This window comes from Alternaria novae-zelandiae (assembly GCF_023758075.1).
Source record: "Alternaria novae-zelandiae strain BMP 2774 chromosome Unknown scaffold_1, whole genome shotgun sequence".
Classification (NCBI taxonomy): Eukaryota; Fungi; Ascomycota; class Dothideomycetes; order Pleosporales; family Pleosporaceae; genus Alternaria; species Alternaria novae-zelandiae.
The window spans coordinates 2,595,537-2,613,595 of record NW_026056961.1 but is presented as its reverse complement, the minus strand read 5'-3'; the positions used below and the strand labels follow the sequence as shown (position 1 = coordinate 2,613,595).

The following is an 18,059-nucleotide window of genomic DNA, read 5'->3' as shown; positions in this document are numbered from 1 at the left end:
TCTCCTTCCTTCTTCGACATCTAACCCATGGGCTTTATGCCACAGATATCGCACTTCGTAATATCTGAAGTAGGTCTCACCCCTCGCTGTCTTCTTACGCTTCTTCTTCGCCTTCCCCATCCTCGTCCGTCTCATCCTCACAAGTAAGATTTGTGATCACGTCTTGGAGACCCGTGCAAACGCAGTAATCGTCAGCAGTCTTCTTAAGCTGCTCCATCGCTTCCAAAAACGTTGTACCCGAGTAATCCAGAGCACACATCCTCTCACACTCCTCCACGCTCATCTCGTCAATGACGGCGTTCATCGAGTCTTCCAAAGAGTTGTCGACCTGGAAATGCATACGGATTTGTTTACCGATCTCTTCCTGGCTTTCACAGATCGCCCATCCAATAAGGTACAGCGCATCGAGCGCAGACTGCTTCGTGCCGAAGGGGGCACGCTTTTGAGCGGCTTGTTCAACGATGGTTGTGAAGATTTCTTCTATTTGTCGTATGACGTCGAAAGAGACATTGTATTGCTTCGCACAGCTGGAGTTGATGAACCGCTCGTTGATCCAATAGTCAACCTTCTGGGCGTAACTGCTGAAATCGATGACCTTGCAACGCTCTCGCTCAACTCGCTCAATGTGTTCCTGTTTGCGGCTGCGCAGGGTTGCAGCAATCTCTGGTGTAGCTAGAGCTGCGTTAAGGAGTATTTCCTTGATGAGCCTACCACCGTCGGCTGCATGCAGTTCGTCGATGCATTCTGTGAGATCGGTTCTGGCAAAAAAGTCGGCCATGACAGCAGCCTCGGTGAGAAATCGCTGCGCGATCGAATCACCGTTGGTGTTGACGCGTTGTCGTTTATGTGGCAATTCCATTGCTGCTAGCGATTTCGTAGGGCGTGGACGTAATGGAGGTTGTATCGTGATTTCTGAAGATGCAGTTGTTACGCGTCGCGTCAGGATGTCTAAGATAAACACGCGCGTTGCGCGGAGATACGTTGGGACACACACATGAGAAGCGGGAGCTGTCTCGGAGCGACTAGAGGGACGCGTTTTTATTTTTTGCCGTGTCTCCGTCTCCGGGAAATGAGTATAATGATCCGGGTTAAGAAGTTATTGATCCGGGTCAAAAAGTTATTTGTCCTGGTTAATTAGTTCTCTATCCTGGTCACTTTTGGCGCTAGCGAAAGTTATTAATCCTGGTTAAAGGAACACCAAAATCATGTGACGGTCGACATTGTCGCCTGGCTCGATTCCCTTGCTCTACGCGTATCTGGCATCTTCACGAAGTGTTTTCTGACCAGCTTCAGAGAGACAATCTTGGCGCCTGCCTGCCGAAGGAGATATCGACTAGCCAGGGGTATGGTGCAGCGACTCAGGCGGTAACTCGTGTGATGACGATGGTGGCTTTTAGTGCAGCTACTTCTTCAGTCGCAACCTGCCGACACTTGGAAGGTAGAGACTGCGACTGCTTCGACTGTGTAATGACGATCATACGACGAAGATGGGCGGACGCATTTAGAGAGTCTGTTGAGGTGGCTGGAATACCGCATGTCTGATAGAAACGATGATGCTGCAGCAAGTGACGAGCATGTGGGGCAAGGTGCGACTGACAGCTTATCTCCGGGCTACGCGCCCAACACTCAACGCCTGATTCACATGCAGCGACAACAGTCGAATACAGCGAAGAGTAAGTAAGCGGGTGATGTAGAAATGTGCGAGGTCGGCGTGATACCATCAAAGTGGGCCTGAAGCATGACTTTTGTTAACGTGTTCAGCCTTCCTAAAGCCTCATCTTGTACACACACACACACCTGCCACTCCAACATGAAGCAAGTGGACTCAGATGACCCCAGATTGGGTGGTGCACCCAGCGTCACTCTCCCAGGAACATCAGCCGCCCTCAACGTAGAAGAGTACGCATCGCAACCACAAAGTCACGGTCGCACAGGTTTCCCCAAACAAGGTGGACAGTCACTTTCGTATTGGTTGCAGCAAGTTCGATGCGATCCACTTCTAGACCATCGCACTACCGATGAGTTACCACAAGAAGCCGATACGGTCATGATTGGATCTGGTATCACAGGGACACTTGTCGCGAAGCATCATCTCGAGACGTTTCCCGGAAAGCAAGTGGTCATTCTCGAAGCGCGAGAGTTCTGCTCCGGCGCAACAGGTCGCAACGCGGGCCACTGCAAACCTGATCAATGGCGGGGTTACGGGAAACACGCCAAAGCGTACGGCCATGAGCAGGCGGTCAAGATCTTGGACAACGAGCAAGCTACGTGGGAAGCGTTGGTAGCATACGTCAAAGAGAACAACGTGGAATGCGATCTCTGGGTTGGAGAGACCCTGGACGTTCCCCTGGACGAAGAAGTTGCGAAGATAGCTCAAGAAATATTCGAGAGGTACGCAGAAGCAGGTGGAAAAGTGGACCGCATTCAAGTTACCCACGATCCTATCGAAGCAGCGCAAAAGACTCGAATCAAGAGTGCGAAAGCTTGCTATGCATGGCAGGCATCGACCCTCCAGCCGTGGAAGTTGACTGCACATATCATGCGCAACAATATCAGCAAGGGCGCCAATCTACAAACTCGCACTACTGCGAATTCAATCTCAGACGGGACAGGATCTCGGAGATGGACGGTCCATACGGAGCGAGGAGACATCGCATGTGACACCGTGGTGCATGCTACGAATGCATACAGTGCAGCACTCGAGCCATCACTTCGCGGTATCATCACGCCCAAGCCGCATATGTGCAACAGAGTAGTTCCACCGCAAGCCTTCAGCGGCTCCAAAGCTATTAGCAACTCCTATGGAATCCTGCTACCGAATGGTGCGTTCTTCAGTATCAACCCGCGTTCGTCTTCCGATGGCAACATCATGTTCGGTGGTTCCAATCCAGGCCAAAAGGAACTGGATGCGTGGGTTGAGAAGAACCCAGAAAACTGCATCAATGATGGAATCCCGAACCTGGAGAGTGTGACAAAGCACGTCAGGAACTTTGCAGAATCTGAGTTCGACGGTTGGAAAGCCGCCCCTACAGGTCCCGGGGAAGGCTTTGAGTATAGTTGGAGTGGCATCATCGGGCTGAGTGCGGATGGTGTGCCTTTCATCGGAGAGCTACCCGGAAAGTCTGGTCAATATATCTGTGCCGGCCATCATGGACAGTAAGTTCAATAGTCCACGAAGAGGTGCGAGGCTAACATCGGGACAGTGGGATGGGGCGAATTTTCACAGCAGCGCCTGGCTTGGTGAAGCTCATAAAGGGAGAAGCCTGGAGCGCGACGGGATTGCCGGAGGTATACCAAATGACAGCCGAAAGACTCGAGAAACTGGCGAGTATGGAACCCGCACCTGCCATCGCGGTTATATGAGGAAAGGAGTTGGTACTTGCATGACTCGCGCACTTGAACCGTCCCTTTCCTTTCTCTTAGCTACCAAAAATAGCACGCAGAACCACAAGAAAACACGAACAGCGCACAACTTTCCGTAACCATGTCTGGGACGCTTGCGCGACCGCAATTTCGACCCCATCACCTGCAGTGGTTAACGAGCGTAAGAGGCGGTGAACTGTCACAGTCGGAACCGTGAAATCGCATGCCACAATCCACACTTTTCCTCTTTTCTTTCCTAACGCAGTAACTTTGTAACTCGTCTTCTGCTCGCCCTGGCATTAGATCGTGGTAGCGAGGCCGCAGCGGTAATTTGCTTGGTGTTGTGCCGCTGCGTAGCTTATTGGTTTGGGTGTTGTGGAAATTTGACACGGCGGTGTCGTGCTAGGTGGTTGTTGCCGGTAGCGAGGAAATAGGCAATATAACGGCAGGGGCGATAACGGTTTGTACGACCGTAAGCGCATGGCTTTGCATGGGAGGTTACATCTTCAGATTCTCGGTTTGCAGCCTTGTCTTTGGGGTCGTGACAGATGGTTCTCTGACAGCTCGTGGAAAGTGCGGGGTGCGCTCGGGCCGACATCGATGCGGCGGGTACGAATGACTTCACTCCGGACTATACATGTCCGCTAATATATACTTCGGATGACAGCCAGGACTAGACGAGAGCTAACACTGGTCGTACCTCAAGATTGTAGGACTACACATACTGGAAAGTTTACGTCATGTCTAGCCTACCAGACAACATCCGTAGGACGCTCGAAGTTCTACTCCCCAAGATCAAGTCGCAACATGAGGAGTCGTCAAAACCTATCATACTTGGTATCACCGGTCTGCAAGGCTCAGGCAAATCGACATGGGCATCGGAGCTGGTCAAGATTTTGTCGAAAGATCATGGCCTCCATACGATAACCGTTTCACTGGACGATTTCTACAAGACGCATGATGAGCTAGTGGCCCAGCGGGATCGTGATCCAAACAACAAGCTCTACCGTACTCGTGGACAGCCTGGTACACATGATGAGCAGCTAGCTCGGAAGTTCTTCGGTAGTCTGAAAGAGTACACCGGAAAAGGCGACCTCAAGATACCCAGCTTCGACAAGAGCAAGTACAACGGCGAAGGCGACCGAGCACCTGAATCAGAATGGCCAACCATTTCACAGAAGCCCGACGTTGTCGTCTTCGAAGGCTGGTGCGTCGGCTTCCAGCCCGTTGCACAGACTTTCATCGAAGAACGACATTCGCTGGCAAAAGCCGGGAAGCTCACGGTCAACACCCCTGCGAACCATCAGCTTCCCCACTTGTTCGAAGTGAACGAAAACCTCAAGCGCTACTGTGATGCTATCATGGGACCTCAGCACTTTGACTTCTTCATTCACATCGACACGGATGATCTGAGGAACGTGTACACGTGGCGGCTGCAGCAAGAGCACAAGATGATTGAGGTCAAGGGGTCGGGGATGTCGGACGAGCAGGTTCGCGCGTTCATTGATGGGTATATGCCGAGCTATGAGATATATCTAGAGCGCCTGCGCGAAGGACTATTTGATGATAAGGGTAGGATGGTTAGGGTGGTGTTGGACAAAGAAAGACGGGTTGAGAGGATTCACGAGCTGTGAAAGAGTAGGTGTTTACCTACCGATATGCAACCACTCTTGGGCGACTATAGTAGAGGACGAAAGCAGATAATGGACAGCAGAACTGGGATGCTGAACTGGTGATCATGAGATGGGGACATCCGCTTGATATCTCTTCGCAGCATGCGCTTTATCCAACATACTCGCTTTCACCATCGCCACGCTTAGTTCTCTGTCGTTCTAGGACAACTGTATTTACTAACGAACACCCCACCGCCAACGCCACCTCTTGGACTTTTGTATTTTTTTTTCTGCATTTGATCATGGCTAACGCGAACCACTATGAGGTCCTTGGTATTGATATCCAAGCTGATGACGCCGTGATCAAAAAGGCATATAAGCGAGCGGCGCTTGCGAACCACCCCGACAAGACCCTGCACTTGTCAACAGCAGAGATTGAGCAACGAACACAGATTTTCAAACTAGCGACAAATGCGCACGAAGTCTTGCTTGACCCGGCGAAACGAAAGGCTCACGACAGAACCCTAGCGTGGGCAGTGAGACCATCCAATGCACCAACTGCGCCACCTCCCCCAGCGAGACCTCCTCCGGCCCCAGCCTCAGATGCACCAGGCTTCCAACGACCGCCACCTCCAAGATCCGCACCGAGGCATCGCGACCCGTTCCAGCCACCAAGGTTCCACTACCCTGGTAGCCCAAGAGAACCTCCGCAAAGCAGGGCAACGCAAACACCACCTTCTCCTCCCCCTCCACCACCCCGAAACACCCACTTTTTCACCGCCGGAAGTCCAGCAACCTTTCCCCCGCCAACCCCCTACTTCTACGCCCCCGTAACAGAAACGCCCCAACGCACAACCCTCACCTTCTCCAACAACGACAAATGGGCCTTCAGCATCGACATATCAAAGAAGTACGAATGGACCCTGACTCCCAAACTCCCATTCCTGGGGGGAGAAACCAGGGAATGGATTGCGATAGAATTCCGCCTGCGCCGAACATCCACCTCCCCTGCCACCGTCTTCATCAGAGACGTCGTTTTAACCGTTGAGTCCACGCCTGACAACCGGAGTGTGGCGGTTAGTTCCATCTTCGCCGAGAGGAAAGACGGTATAAATCTTCGGATCACGCTTGCAGGGGTCGGTGCGGCGCCTACTCCTACTATACCGTTGCAGGTAAAGCAGTCTTGGATGTGGACGTGGGATGTAGACTTGGGCTTCCTGGTTCCGTTCTATAAGACGTTGAGAGCGACACACTTGATGTTTTATCCGCACTATCCGGCGCATGCTGTTGACGGAGATGGGGTGGTGCCGACCAAGGAACCTTTTCCGATGGGGTCGCCGGCGGCGGAGTTGGTGAGATTGTTTGAGGGGATGGTATTTGTGGGTATGACGAGGCAGTTCTATTGTCAGGAGGTGAAGATGGAGGGGAAGACGTTTTGGCAGCTTGCTGCTGTTGGGCATGTTTGAGCTATATGGCAGAAGTGCGATGCCGGGTTGGAGGTATGTTGATCATGCTATATGTTGTCAGCATGTGAGGTAATGAAAGAGGTCGCTGCTACTGCAAGGATGGACTACATTGAATAGCGAATTTGTTGATAAACAATAATACTCTTGATTCTATGCTCTTATGAAACCAGACCGCTCAGGACGCCAAATATGCAAATCATCTAAAAATAATCTATAGGACACCAGGGATGGGTCCTTTCTTCTCGTTGGAGCCCAGCTCTTCCTCGTTCCATCCACTTCCGGCGCCAACCTTGCGGCCGCCCTCCTCTCGCTTGATCCTGCACCAGAGACTGATGTCCTTGTCCCAGATGAACTGCCAAATAACGTACACCCAGCTCTTGTGTTGCGGCAAATCTTTGTAGAAGTCGTGCGCGATACGGTTCAACGCGTGGAGGCGCGTCCAGGGGATCGCAGGGAAGTCGTGGTGCTCGTTGTGCAGACCGACGTTGTAGGTGAAGAAGTTGAGAGGTCCGTAGTACGAGTAGGTCTCGGGAAGTGGGATCTTGTTGGCGGGGTTCGACGGGTCCTTCTTGGGCTTCTCGAAAACGTAGTGTTCGGCGATGAAGTGGCCTGCGCACGGATGGAGAGATCCGGCGAGAAAGCTGCTCATGATCAGGTAGCCCAATGCCCTTCCTCCTGCGAAGCTGACAAGTGCGAAGTCGAAGGCTAGCTGTACAACGACGTTGAAAAGGTGGATCTTGGTCATTGGCAGGGCGTAGACGAACATAGGTCGGAGGGCGTAGAAGAGGATCTGGAAGGTCGCGAAGAAGGCCTTGCCAGCGACTGAGTCGAGGAAGATTGCCTCAAAGGCAGTGGGCAGATCCGTGTCGAGGCCATTGACGCCCAGCGACTTGTGATGTGTCAGGTGGTATGGCCTGAAGGAGGCGCTGTATGGAATGCCAATTGGTAGGTTCGCAAACACAGCAAAGATCCTGTTTGCCTGGGGCGATCGGAAAGCCAAGTTGTGCGATATCTCGTGAATGGCGAGAAAAAGATTCTGGTTGGCCGTGGCGCCGATTACGTATGCGGTAAGAAAGAATGTCCATGATATGACGGGGGTATTGCGAAGGAGGTATGCGCAGAGGATTTGAATCGAGACGACGAGTAGGACGACGTATTTAGTGAGAGGCTCAGGGCCACAGAGCTTCGTTACCTGTATTCGGTTAGGTGATGCTCAATGGAAACATTTTGATAGTAATCATACCTCAGGGTGTGCCTTGATAATGGCCATTCGCCGGGTCCTATGGGGCTCTTCGGTGTATGTCCAGAAAAAGTGGTCGTGTTCGTTCGGGGCTTTTGGCTCCTGCTGGTTCTCCCCTTTGACAGTAAAGCTTCGGGGAACAGGCTCCTTTGACGGCACTGTCGCGGTAGAGACTGAAGACCGCATATTGGGCAGTCGTAAAGAACAATTGCAGAGTGTGTGAAGGGCGGAGGGGTCCAGCTCTCGAGGTTTGTGGAGTACTTGACCCTGAGCTTGGCGCTAGTGGAGGCGGTGGGGCGATCTCACGCCATGATTGGCTGACAATCACGTTCCGTTCGCCACCCCGCTAGCGCAGGAACGTTGAGCTTGCCTTCTAGAACACCAATTTAGGCCATGCTGAGGTCACCATTTTACGTGTAGAAGATATGTCAGATGGGCATTTTCATCTTCAATTCATCTGCATCTATAGATTGCTAGCCTCACTGTACCACTCGCCACAATGGACTACTTTCACCAGTCTTCAGTCGTCCGACTCCAAGTAAAAAGCCCATTGACTTCCCACGCCCTCTATATTGCCCGCGAATAGTTTCATCCCGGGAGAATACTTCTCTAGCCAATCCATAAAACGAGTATCACTCTGGTCCTTGCTGAATTGTTGGTTTGGGGGTCGGCAAATGATGAGACTGGGTTTCTTCGATCGTGGGGTGTTTGCGGATCCAGCGTGAGGTGTCTCCTCGCCCCAGGTGTGTCCAGCGAGGACTTGTCGAAGCGGAGTGGTCAGATTCAACGTAATGAACGCGTACGCATTCTCGTCTTGCCTTATTCCGTTCCATCCACTTCCGTTATTACTCGCGCGGACATTCACGAGTGGGCTGTGAGGTTCGGGAGGGTTGACGATGAATTCCTCTCGTAAAAATTTGATATCCCATTCCGTGTAGTATGGATCCTCGAAGATGATCTCCAAAGGAAGAGCGTCAGGACTTGGAAAACTACGTTAGTTTATATTCATAGCGATGGTTCAGACTTACGAATTGGCCAATCTTGCTTTGTGGAGCAGAGCGCAGATTACCACGCGCGCCAAAAGATGGGCTCTGAGGGCTTGAACGAACTCATCGGACTCGTCCTCTCCCATTACAGCTCTGTTCATTGTGCCCAGGCCCATTACTAGCACTCTTCGAATGGTTGTTCGTGTATACAATATGTTTCCCAACTCATCATCGTATCCAAATCGTTCTGGCTTGGGTCGGTCTATGGTGGAGTCGGGACGCTTTAGACCAGTGTAGCCGATCTTCGGCAACATCAGGGATGCTACCGGAGCGCCAAGGTTATGGTACCAATATGGTCTGATGTCTGGCGCATACCAAAATAGAGCGAATTCAGAACGCGTTTCTTTGATCCAAGGCGGACTCCCTTCGGCGAGCTCTTGAGTGGTAGCGTGCCTTCCTATACCCGTGTGTCCGACGTGAGCGACTTTGTCGTAATCTCTCCATGGTCCGCTTTCGTTGTCAGGCACCTGTGTGATGGCAGCCCTAATCATAGCCTTTTGTGCGTCAGGTATACAGTTGGTTGTTGCTGACGATTGGGCTTGCTGTGGTGCCTGCATGACGATGGACTTGTCTTCGTGGATTGTTGAGCTTGTGTCGTGGGAATGTATGTATGAATTCGGTGGGCAAAAGAAGAAACGTACCAGAGCTGCCTTTTATACTCCTCAGTCTATGACTCTAATATCGAATTGCTCAATACTACAGTTCTATCTATACGTTTATGACTGTTCAGTGAAACGTAGAACTCACCTCCGCGAGAGACTAAGACGGCTAAAACGGCCCACGAACCATCTGGTGCCACTGTCCATGAGTGCAGTAATACCTTGACTCATACAAGGTGATTTTTGCTCTAGTCCTGGTCACTCAAAGCGATCTGTTCAGCTCTGGTAACAGGAAGATCGCTTGCAGGCAACCGTGCAAGTGCCATTTTCGGGTATCTGAGGTGGTTGCGTAGTTCGCAACGACTCGAAGAACGTTGCACAATGATGCAACCTCTGGGCGTAACATGCGTGGAATGTAGCCATAGCAGATGCTCAGATCCTGTACAACCAATTTCCGAATTGACATGCATCACTACCTATCAGCTCTTTTTGTGAAAATATCTTTCCAAGGCAGCGGTCGCATGTCATTGTACACATGATCTCATCACACTCCACGTTCATTATGCATGAAATGTGCGTCAGCATAGCCACAGAGCGCTTGCACAAGATATATCTGTTTAGAAGTCTTCTTTCGAAACTTTCGAAACTTTCGAAACCTACAGTACGCTATACACAGTGGGTCAAATGCATGGTATATGAGATTTCTCTAGCAGTATTTCACCATGATCTCAACAGCCATAAGTATACTTTCACACCTGGTCGAACTCACGTCCCAGTCAAGTATCGTGCCTCAATATTCGCGTCCATGCCTAGAGGTTTAACATGAAATTTGTAGAACCAAACATGTTACCACAGTGTCATTCTATGGACTGCCAGCATCTAATTACACAACCTTGAGAGCCATGCCTCGACCGTCCCACCCTGTAGTATACCGCCAATATCCTTGTATATATCGTTACATCTGTCCACATTTCCCAATCATACCTAAGCTGAGCCTTGTAAACCCAGAGCTTCGGGACTATTGTCTTGACTTTCAGGTTTCAAGATGTGAAGCCACATTGCTCCGCCAAACATCTTGTTGTCCTCCTCTGTAAACTGATGTACAACTGAGTATCTGCTGAACCAATCTGCAACACGCTGGTCGGTTTTGTCTTCACCGAATTCCTCGAACGCGCGTCGGCAGATGATTGCACGTGGCATAATGGGATCTGCTTCTTCCGTCCATAGCTTCTCATTAGACCCCTTGTTGTATGTGTAGGCGGCCAGAATCTGGCGGAATGGATCATCGGGCTTGAAGGTGATGAAGATATAGTCCCCATTACTTCCGTGGGTGCCACGGAATGAACGCCCGTTACAATTGGGGATAATCTCGATGCGTTTGTTATCCGTATAGATTTGATGCAGGGTCCAGCCTTTGATATATTCCCTATCTTTGTCGACGTATCTGGAATCCTCATAATAGATTTTGAAGCCTTGAGGATCAGCCTAAAGTAAGGAACGATGTCATTAGTTTTGTGCCACGCAACTGATTAGGGGATTCAAACTCACTAGGTTATTCCTTCTCGCCTTTTTATGCTCCCGTTTACTGAGCGTGTAAAAGAGCGTGCGTAGAAAGAAGTGTGCTCGCACGTTGTCCTCAAAGTCTTGTTCTTCGCAGTCAGCGAGACTACCTAGACCCATTCCAACAAGGTTGCGGATATTTCCTCCCGCCTCCTTAAGAAAATCCACGATCTGATCGCCATTGTAATCTTTGAATTCGGGCATCCCCTTAAAGCCGTGCGCTTCGACTCGCGCATCGAGTTCTTCAAACCTCTCATAAACCTCGTTCTTACTACGTTGTGCTTTGTTGATATCTTCGTTAGTTCTGTCGAGAGCACGCCAGAATCCCTTTGGGACCTCCTGTTCCTCGATCTCTTTTGTGCTTGCGTAACGACCAGGATAAGCACCAGGGTGTATGAGACTGCCATCCTCAAAAGACCAAGGGTTGTGTTCGTAATTTTTGACCTTAGTCAACTCTTCCGGCTGGAGCATAACGGAAGATTTAGACATATTGGCTCGTGGATAGACTCGAAGGTAATTAATCAAGGATTCCGTTGGTATAGTTGATGCTGATCGGCTTGCCGTTGATACGTATGGCTTGCTGGATTAATCGTTGGATTCTTGAATGCTGGTTCGGTAGCGTTAAGTTAAGAGACTGGTGACCAGAGAAGGCCTTTTATAGTGCTATCCAAATGACTCAACTCAGAACGAGCATCATGGCGGAAGAAGGAGTGAGTCTGGCTGAGTGGCCCGTGGTGTCAGATACGGCTGGCGAGTCACCTTTAGTGTACCCAGCAGCGGCTCGTGGTGTTACTGTTACTGAACCTTTTTGTGCTACGATACAGGAATCGATATGACTCTAACAGAAGCGAATATCCGTGATAACCAATCGTTGGCGCGTACCGTTGAGGGCCAACTCGACACAAAGAAACTCAGAGCTTTGACACGACTCAGAAAGTGACTCTCTACGCCGCACGAGCACTGAATCCCGCCCCAAGATGCACACTCTCGACATATGACTCTGGTCTGACTGGGTATGCTGGAAAACATGCGAGCAAGTACCGATCAGCACCGGCACGAGTCGGGTGTGTGCACGTTCACCATAGCACGAGATACTCAGGAATGTAACGCACAGTCAACCTGGATGCTTTTGCTACGGTGTGCCGCGTACGACATATGAGCGGGGTATCATAATCTTTTCGTTCCTTTCACGTCACTCCATATTTCTTTCCCAATATTCTTCCAGTTCCCGACCTCTTCATCACTTCTCTTTCTCCTGGTGAGGCCTGATCGCCTGACTTCCACGAGCCATACCACGCCCCAGTAAGCGACCGACAACGACACTAGTACATATGCCAGCCATGCGATCAGAAGCACGGATGTACCTTGATTCAGCTTCCCCCCAGCAACATCGATGATGTCACCAGCCACCGAGAAAACCCCAGATATCAACACCGTGAGCAAGACGGCGGCGACAAAGGCGAATGCGCTCGCAAGGAATGGCCAAAAGATGTTGAAGTAGGCGAGAAGTTTTGAGTGTGGAAAGATGATGGCTGGAATGGCGGAGACGGCGGAGAAGCCAGCACCGACGAGCGAGACGAGTAAGGAAGCGAAGACGGTGTATCGTACGCCGGCCAACACGGTAGCCATAGTCCTCAGGAGTGTCGAGACTAGGATGATTGGGGAGAGTGGGTCTTGAGACCCGTTAGTTGGCGTTGTCAGTGTTATTAGCCCTACAGAAGTATGGTCAGTCGAGCCTCAAACACCTTCGTAGTTGTGTTACTTACTGTCGCTGGCTTCGCGATAGCTTTCGCATAGTTCTACGACAATAGTATCGGAAGCATCATCTTGAGCATCGGAAATAGAGCCCGAACAAACTGTCCTGAGGTAGAGATAGTAGACGTCTGCTAGTGTCTCGCCGTCCACGCTTTCCGATCGTTGCGATGTTGCATCTAACTGCGAGCTCTCTCGGGCGATCGTAGTTGTATTCAGCTGCAGTTCGTCAACATCTGTCTTCATTTCACCGAGGTCGGTATACGTACTGCCACGATGTACTGTCCACCAAACATATGTTCATCGCTCCCCGCCAGTACCAGTACCAGCGTGAAGACGAAGCTTGCGACCGCGAATGCGATCGAAAGGATCGCAGAGAACCGGTACTTCATCAACACCCTCTTCGGTGTCTTGGGCGGCGCCGGCAGGGCCTTGTCGGTAGACTTCCGCAAGTCTCCAAGATCGGGCTCGATTGCGATCTCTTTCCCCGTGTAGAAGGTCTCCTCTATGTGATCCATCTTGCTCATCGACACACCGTGTGGTTGAAAGGCGCTAGCGGCGAGACTGACAGTGCTGACGGATGTCAATACATAAGGACGGGTGTATGATGTCCATAGCAGAAGACATATGCACTGTCGCAGAGAGATGATAAGTAAGGCGCTTCAATATATGTGCAGCATGACGCAACTGTTCCTGGTTATCGGGAATCTTCAATCTCGATGTCTGGGAAGCATGGATGTACGTGGTAGGCTTGTCGCATGATCATAGTGTTGCATGATGGACCTGCTATATACCGTCGCGGATACGGCACATGTAGCCTTGCGCGGGGATAGACCGGTGGTTTCAAACAGCCTGCTAGTCGCCAGATCGCGATGGTTGTGCGAATTTGGCGATCAGCGTTCCTGTTTCGGCGTCGCAGGACGTGGCCAAAGCGTGGCATTGAGCAACAACCAGCTTCAGATGGATGGGGTCTGAGATGTTTCGTCGACATCCAAACAACTTGCGCATGGCCGGGCCCACGCATCGGGAGTATGTGTCGTGCCGGACTGACAGCGGTCGTGAAGTTCGCGAATGCGAGGTGGTAGCTTCCGCAGAAACGGGGAGCGCTTCACTAGTGCGACTGAAACGCCGAACTTTAGGAGCGACGATCGTGGCCTCTCCACATAATGCTTGAGCGATACCACGTCGCTCAAGTACATTTGCCAAAGCCTTTTGGTTGTCGGAGAGTGACTGAGAGTTGGTAAGATACTCGAACGCGCAGTTTTTCTACTGCTAGAAGAACGATCCTGGGGGATATTGTCCAAGAGGATGCGGCTGGAGGTTGGGAAACGCATCGCCCTAATCATGGGTTAGTCCAACAGCACCTGATGAGCCGAGCTAAACGTACCCAATCGAGAGGTAAGGTATACTGGTCCAGATCCATCGGCATGAAGCCAAAATCGAATGGGTGACCAAAAGCACTATTGCCCATGTCAAATGCATCCGAGTCGGGAACAGCGAATCCAAGATCGTTGGTGTCGAAAATCTGGGATGGGGAAGTCAAATCAAGTTGGGCACCTATGTGAGCCGCTTTCGATGACGTTAGTAGATGTAAGCGGGTAGTGAATAAGATGCGGCTCACCGTGCGCCGAATCGGTAGCCTGTACCCCACTGCCGTGAACTTTAGAGAGAACAAGCTTCACGGCTGTAGCAACCTTCCGTGCCTCCTGCGATCTCTTGCTAGCCCTGATCCAGATGTGATAAGCGGAGCGCAACGACGCGACGATTTCCTCTTGCGTCGGGGACGCTTGGTCCAGTTGCGCCCCGCTTTCCATAAGCTCAAAACCCAGTGGGATGGGAGCAATGAGTTCCTCATCAAGCTCGACTACCAAGACGGTAGTCGCGAGTAAGAAGTCTTGCGCAATAATGGAAGACATGTACCAGCTCAAGGTAGAGAGACGCCACCCTGGTGAAGTTAGTCGACCTCCTGGTTGGACCTCAGCGTCAAGCTTGCTCTGGAGGCGGAGCATCTCTATAGCAGCGTTCAAGCAGACCCTGCGGGAGTATGTATATCTGCTATCGGTTCGACCGAGTACGAAGTAGGGTCGATGCAACATAAGCTCGGCCTTCAAGAAGGCCACGTTCAAATACGTGTAGCGCATGAAGTCTGGTGATAAATCGGTACTAAGATCGTCGAAGGTGTTCGATGCTGGCGATTGTGGTATCTTTTCGAAGACATCTCTTAGTGTGGCGTCCATCTCCGTGATCTCTCCGTACGGTGGCAGCGAGGTAGCATTGACGAGATCTACAATCCTGGCCTGCACACTTCGCAACCTCGTAAGAACGATGGAGTAAAGCAGTTGCGTCAACTCAGTTTCGGGCCTTGAGGGTGGTAGTTCTAGCATGTCTTCGTGAAGGTCGTCTTCACCCAAGTTGCGGGGCTCTTGAGTATCGTACATTTGCGGCATGATCGTCCGTGGCAGTCCGGCTTGAGAAGAGGTGGTTAAATCTAGCGACATGACTACGAGCCATTTACGACGCCTCAGCTCACCTTCGTGAGGCGAGATGTTCGGAAATCTCGACGGGTCCCTGTGGTATCCCATTCGGAAACAAAGACGTACAAGCATGCCAACAAGCATGTATATGCTGAACTGGCTGTCGGTTGAGCGTAGAAATTCGGTACCAAAATACAACAAGAACGCTTCGATCGTGTATGGCGGTGTTTTGGTATAGTTTGCAAGAATCATACCTAGATATCGACGTGCGGACTCAGCAATTGCGTCACATGTAGTTTGTACTCAGCTTCTGCTTACATTGCGCAGCCTTCTCGCGATAGAAGTTGATCCGCACCAGGTCGGCGAGTTCAGTATCGCCAAGCTGATGAGTGTTCACCGCGACTTGGAAGCGAAAGCCGAGAGCCAGTGCAGCGTAAAGTACACCCAACCACATCGTTGAAGTTTCGAATGGTTGTTTCCACAGCTCATCGTACTGTATGGCTATCAGCTACCAGAGGTGGAGATGACCATATGGTCTCACCTGTTTGAGAAAGGTCGGCTTGTGAATGAGGGCTGGAGACATCAGTGGGCACTCTTCAATCGAGGTAGTGAACATACTCGGGTGTGATTCCATTGATATGAAGAATGTATCAATGAGTCGATCCGCTTCTGACCGTGGAGGAAGAGCAGCGAGGAGCTCTTCTCTAGTCGCATGGGCATTACGTCCAAACAGCAGCTCTGGACCGGGTACTTCATTCACCACTTCATCATCCGGATCGGGCGATACGGGCACCTGGTCGAGATGTTCGCGCAGCTCCGATATCTGGGCTGGAATTAGAGAGGTAAGAGTCTCTGTGAGAGGTTTCACGTACGCTATCAAGTATGCTTGTCCAATGTCCACTGTTCGTATAGCTTGTTGCATCGCAGCTGAGATTTACGCGATCCGGCGTGCCAGGCAAGTCCCCATTGTTTCCTCCGTTATGATGTTGCCGCGCTTGTGATGGGCTGGATAGCGCGGGGTTAGCTGTATCAACAGGATTTCCACCGATGAGGTTGGTGACGAGCTTTTCGAGTTGGTCAATCCTGTCATGGACGCTGTTCGGGATTTTGGGTTCCTTTTGCACTGGTGGGTTGCGAACATAGACGCACGACAGCGAGAGTCCGCGATCGACACATGTTTTGCATGGCTGTTGTCGATCACATTTCAACCTCCAGACAATTAGCATGCAATTCTTCCGGTCAGGTGAGCTGATTCTTTACTTGCGTCGTCGACAAAGGGTGCAACTCAAGATGGGCTTGTCTCTTCGTCGACTTGGAGGTACCACTCTCGGCGTCTGACCATCAGCGCTCATTTCGAGTGGTAGTATCACAGTGGGTCAAAACAAGGCGTAAGGGCACAACTCGCGTTGTTACGAAGATGCCTTCGGGGCGGCCATCATCCCCGATGCCGAGGCTAACCGCTTCGGCCGAACACCCCCCGCATTCCATCTCAGCTTACGTCACTGTCAGCAATCATAATGCTCCTAGTTCGCGACTGCACCGGTGGAGATTATCCTAAAGACCGTTCCAAGGTTGCATTCTAATCATCCTTCTCGTTGTCCGACCATCTAAATCGCTGGCACACATGCTAAAGCCGCCATCTATCCAGTTCCTGCTCCGCCTGGTCATTGCCTGTGCTCCACACGGGCACAGTTCCGATCACGCGATCCCCGACTCAGCTTCCGGTGGCAGTCAATAGACTTTTTTTATCCAAGGAATCCGGCTGTCGCTCCTAACTTTCGGCATCACTACAGACTATCATGTGCCCATCCATCAAGCGATTACAGTTACGACCTATCTTATTTTTCTGGGTTGGGCGAAGGTACCTTTTCGAAGTCTTCATCCATCCTAGAGGTATGACATCCAGTTCATGTCCATGGAAGTATGCCTGTAAAGCAGTGCCCCAAAACAGGCGCCACGATTCGGATTTGACATTCCGGAGGCCGATACGCTTAATGGCATGCTGGGGCGCGCGTTGAGAATGTGGAACGAGGCGACACACAGGTTTGAGCCAAATCGTGGTAATCGTCCGGTTTTGCGGCGTGGACAGAATGGACGTTAGGTCTTCCCACCTCTTGAAGTCTCCGATATCGAAGGTGGACAAGCGGTAGAAGAGTGGAGTCGCTTCACAGCGCATTTGCTTACATGCGAAGAGGAGGCCAACAGGCTCGCGGTTAGAGATTGGCGCACCTTCGTATGTGGACGAAACCGACTTGATCGTTCTGCCTAGACAGCTGTATTCCCAGATTTTATTACGCAGCTCACCAGGAAGCCGAAGAAGAGCCGAGGTAAGCTGATTTCTCTTTGTACTATGCCTATTAGTGATTGATCAACGAACATGCAAGGCCGCTTACATGGCTTGTATTCTACTGGGAGCCATAATCCAATCCTGCATCTCTGATGTGAGTGTTGAGGACATATTGGTGGTTGGAGTTGGACACTTGAAAAGAATTATGAGAGAGTGTAGGTGTTTAGATGCAACTGCGGTATCAAGGGCGCGTGGGGGTTTAATGGCAGTGCCTCAGCTCAAGCTTTCCAGGAGCATACGATTTTCCATTCACCCCCCGTGCCTTGACGACCTGCAATCGACCCGATACATACGTCGTGAAAACGGAGTAAGTCACTAGCAACTGACAATGACCAGAATCGGCTCGCCTTCACGGTTGTCCATCATCGGCAGCTCTCAGGGCACCCTCCAGTCCTGCCTCAAATACAACCTCGATGGCGGGCTTTCCATATACAAGGCGCAATGCGCGCACAAGGTGAGCCCTAGTATCGGAACTGAGGGCTGACAATTGTAGCCTCGAACCTTTGACGTGAACCGTGTTCAAAGCCGGGAACGCGTTTGCGTTAGCCCTCCCTTGAGGTTCAACCTCTTCCTGGAACCATTTCGCCGGGTAAGCCCAG

At 51.2% G+C, this 18,059-nt stretch overlaps 6 protein-coding genes across 6 annotated transcripts; 2 read left to right on the top strand and 4 right to left on the bottom strand.

The window, feature by feature from the left end:
* Positions 1–94: 94 nt before the first annotated feature.
* Positions 95–859, bottom strand: J4E88_000860 (uncharacterized protein; the record flags this gene model as incomplete). Its single annotated transcript, XM_049394533.1, has 1 exon — positions 95–859. The coding sequence occupies one exon, from the start codon at positions 857–859 to the stop codon at positions 95–97; it is 765 nt and encodes a 254-aa protein (XP_049260362.1).
* A 951-nt stretch (positions 860–1,810) lies between these two features.
* Positions 1,811–3,363, top strand: J4E88_000859 (uncharacterized protein; the record flags this gene model as incomplete). Its single annotated transcript, XM_049394532.1, has 2 exons — positions 1,811–3,156; positions 3,204–3,363. 2 exons carry the CDS (start codon positions 1,811–1,813, stop codon positions 3,361–3,363), a joined length of 1,506 nt encoding a protein of 501 aa, XP_049260361.1.
* Positions 3,364–4,103: 740 nt separating this feature from the next.
* On the top strand, positions 4,104–4,997 carry J4E88_000858 (uncharacterized protein; the record flags this gene model as incomplete). Its single annotated transcript, XM_049394531.1, has 1 exon — positions 4,104–4,997. One exon carries the CDS (start codon positions 4,104–4,106, stop codon positions 4,995–4,997), a length of 894 nt encoding a protein of 297 aa, XP_049260360.1.
* Positions 4,998–6,653: 1,656 nt separating this feature from the next.
* J4E88_000857 (uncharacterized protein) lies at positions 6,654–7,868 on the bottom strand (the record flags this gene model as incomplete). The annotated part of the gene is made up of 2 exons (XM_049394530.1): positions 6,654–7,634; positions 7,686–7,868. 2 exons carry the CDS (start codon positions 7,866–7,868, stop codon positions 6,654–6,656), a joined length of 1,164 nt encoding a protein of 387 aa, XP_049260359.1.
* Positions 7,869–10,311: 2,443 nt separating this feature from the next.
* J4E88_000856 (uncharacterized protein) lies at positions 10,312–13,166 on the bottom strand (the record flags this gene model as incomplete). Its single annotated transcript, XM_049394529.1, has 5 exons — positions 10,312–10,812; positions 10,876–11,349; positions 12,181–12,536; positions 12,654–12,858; positions 12,909–13,166. 5 exons carry the CDS (start codon positions 13,164–13,166, stop codon positions 10,312–10,314), a joined length of 1,794 nt encoding a protein of 597 aa, XP_049260358.1.
* A 745-nt stretch (positions 13,167–13,911) lies between these two features.
* J4E88_000855 (uncharacterized protein) lies at positions 13,912–16,289 on the bottom strand (the record flags this gene model as incomplete). The annotated part of the gene is made up of 8 exons (XM_049394528.1): positions 13,912–13,977; positions 14,027–14,208; positions 14,261–15,367; positions 15,432–15,606; positions 15,655–15,686; positions 15,732–15,936; positions 15,986–16,236; positions 16,286–16,289. The coding sequence occupies 8 exons, from the start codon at positions 16,287–16,289 to the stop codon at positions 13,912–13,914; spliced, it is 2,022 nt and encodes a 673-aa protein (XP_049260357.1).
* Positions 16,290–18,059: the final 1,770 nt, after the last annotated feature.